General features: G+C 29.5%; 1 protein-coding gene across 1 annotated transcript in view; it reads right to left on the bottom strand.

The window, feature by feature from the left end:
- LOC106461174 (proteasome activator complex subunit 4-like) overlaps nt 1-2,972 on the bottom strand; it is a 119,936-nt gene that overhangs the window by 79,605 nt on the left and 37,359 nt on the right. The window contains exons 9-10 of the mRNA XM_022388036.1: nt 2,523-2,726; nt 686-872 (exon numbers count right to left, since the gene is read on the bottom strand). Of these exons, the coding sequence (XP_022243744.1) occupies nt 686-872; nt 2,523-2,726 (391 nt within the window). The remainder of the gene's footprint in view (nt 1-685; nt 873-2,522; nt 2,727-2,972) is intronic.

Raw genomic sequence — 2,972 nt, 5'->3', positions numbered from 1 at the left:
ATGAAAACTATAACAAGCACAAAATGGTTATGAAGTTGGTCCCACGTACCGAGCCTGGGTTTTAAAGAGTTAATCAACAAAGATAAAGCTTCATTTTATAATGCATCATATTACACCTATTAAAAGTGAGATTCTCTAACACAATATGTTGCAATGCAGTACATTAATGTTTTATTTATCACTTAAATCAAAATAATGCAGTTGATAGAAGTACGATCATAGTTTTGAACAGAAGAATATTCAACTCATTTCTGCAAGATAAAAATTTTTTTTTGCCATGCTTCACTTGGCTAGTTCAAGTAAAATTTAATTATAAGAACTTATTAGTGAAAGTAAAAATAATGTAATAATATGTAAATCACACTATATCTGCTAAATCCAGTGTTCCTTCACATTCCTATATTTTTCTGCAACAACTGTAACGAGTACATATTTGTAATACTTTATGTTTTGTCCCTCCAAACGTAATAAACAGGTAATTGGTTTATATTATTTTATCCTTCTAACTGGTCATTTCTCTCCTTGCTGCTCACCTTCATCTGCAAACACACTAGAAGGCTACAAATGTTTGAAAATTTTAGTCATTAACACTCTTCTATCTTAATATCACAAACTGCATGGTATATGAGGATTTTATAAATATTTTTATTTTTTTAAATCAATTGGAAACAGTTATTTAACTCACCATACACTTTCTGATGTCATTTGGGTCTATACCTGGTAAAGATCCCATCAGTAAAGGAACCACATGGGATGGACCTTCAGGAAACCGATTAGACCCTTGTACTAAAGCTCTAGCAACAGACACAATACACTGCATTGTAGCAGTCAATCGATGAGGTTCTGTTAGTGTTTCTAGTGAGGAGTACAGGCTGTAATGAGAAAGAGAGAGACAGGGTAAAAAAAAATTCTAGAACAATTCATAAACATAATTTCAACAAAAATAGGTGATTTTAAGTGTTATTACTATCATATTTCAGTTTCACTTTTTAAACTGTACTACTCCATGTATTATATTTCTTCACAGTTTACTTATGATACATAACTTGTCACTTCTTATACGATACCTTAAGTTGTTCTTGCCAATCACAAAAACTGTTTTTAATTTCATTTCAAAGTTTGATTTTCTAATGACATATACTTATTCTACAATTATTTACTGATAGACTTCTCAGCTTGAATTATCATTTTTTAACATTATTTTGTTATTTAAAAATTTTTTTGTCCACAAGGAGTTTTCTAAGAATATCAATTGATTCAATTATCAATATCTTAGCATTAAATTATTAGTATTGTCCACTTAAATGAAGAATCTTGGTCATTAACAGTTGGGTTAACTGTCTTGATGGTATAAAATTCTTCGATACACAAGCTTTTTCACTAGAAACTAAATAAGGAATATGAAATATTATTTTTCAAAGAGAATATCACACCCATTTTACACATGTGCTAGGACTTATATGTTGTTATACAGAGCAGGTCATGGGTATTCACTAATTATTTGATGTAAGCATTGGGTAATGGACTGATGTAGCCTTCCAATCACAAAGAACAGGTATACTTGTAAACAGTTAGTGACTTCATTAGTTTGGGAATTTTATCTTTAAAAGGACAAAAATGATAATTCTGAGAATAATTTGTGGAGAGGCTCTTCTCAGAAGTTGGTATCTTAAAAATAAAGGTATTTTAACAAAGTAAGGCAAAACTATGACCATGGTGAATTTTCCTGCAGTAGAAGAAATTATAGAATTTTGTTTGTTTAAAAGTTTATCAGATTCTTTCTTATATAATTATTGGTGAAATCAAGAGGAAAATCATTTTTCTGAAATACATGTCTAACATCTAGTTAAAACAAAAAAAAATTACTAGTGAAATAAAGGACTCTTAGACATTAACATTTGATGAATTCAGGCACAAGGCTTCTAAAATTAGTGTAAAACCCAGTATATGTCTTATTATGAAAACACCCAACATCTAAACTGGTCTCACTATGTTGGACAAATGTATCCAAAAAAAAGTTTTAATTCATTTTCAATTTAAACTGTAAGTTTTATGTTGCTAAATTGTTTATTGAAGTAGTTAGGAAATAAGTATTAACACGTTATTAATTTCTGACTAATAAAATTCACTGCTCAAAACCATCGCGGAATAATTAGCATTTTCTACAAAATACCTAAAACAAAGCACATTGACAAATGTAAATGGAACCACTAAGTTAATTCTTACATAAAACAGGAAACTTGTTACATTATCTGATGTATGAATAACTACAAATTCAGTATAAACTGGAAAAACAAATACATTTTAGCATTATCTCGAGATCTTTAAACACATCTACAATTAATAATATTCATCTTGAATGTTGTTTATATGCCATGGTTTTCAAGCAATGGTTTTGGTTTTATTTAAAAAAAAGAAGTTTAATAGCCAGTTGATTTTCTGATATTAACTTCAAAAATAAATAAAGTGTCAATATCTCTATATTCTCCAAAGAAAAGGTTTGTCTAAGAATTTCAACTCACCGATCTAAAACTGGAGGTATCACAATTTCTGGTCGAACAGTAGCAAGATTTTGTAGTGCAGCAGCAGAATCAGTACTACCTGCCTTACTAAACATAGATAACAAAACTACTGGCTTGATGCTCTCTACAAACTTTGTAACATCGTCTTCTTTCAACTTACTGGTTTCTGGAATAGGTGTCTCCCAAGAAAAGTGGTACTTTTCCCTGACAAGCACATCAATTACATATTATTAATATATAGTTAATTCAGGAAACACTTAATCAAAGGTATTCCAATACAAATAAACAAGTAGAGGTTTATAATAAAACTAACTGATGACAAATTTCATTTCTCTTTACAGTCCCACCTGTGCAACCATATGGAAACGAAGGTTATTAATTTGAACTATATATATATATAAGCCTCTGATCTGGATCCTTAAAAAATGTGTAAATATATATATATATATA

This window comes from Limulus polyphemus, unplaced genomic scaffold (genome assembly GCF_000517525.1).
Source record: "Limulus polyphemus unplaced genomic scaffold, Limulus_polyphemus-2.1.2 Scaffold909, whole genome shotgun sequence".
Classification (NCBI taxonomy): domain Eukaryota; kingdom Metazoa; phylum Arthropoda; class Merostomata; order Xiphosura; family Limulidae; genus Limulus; species Limulus polyphemus.
The sequence above is the reverse complement of the archived record's forward strand: the minus strand, read 5'-3'. Positions and strand labels throughout refer to the sequence as shown.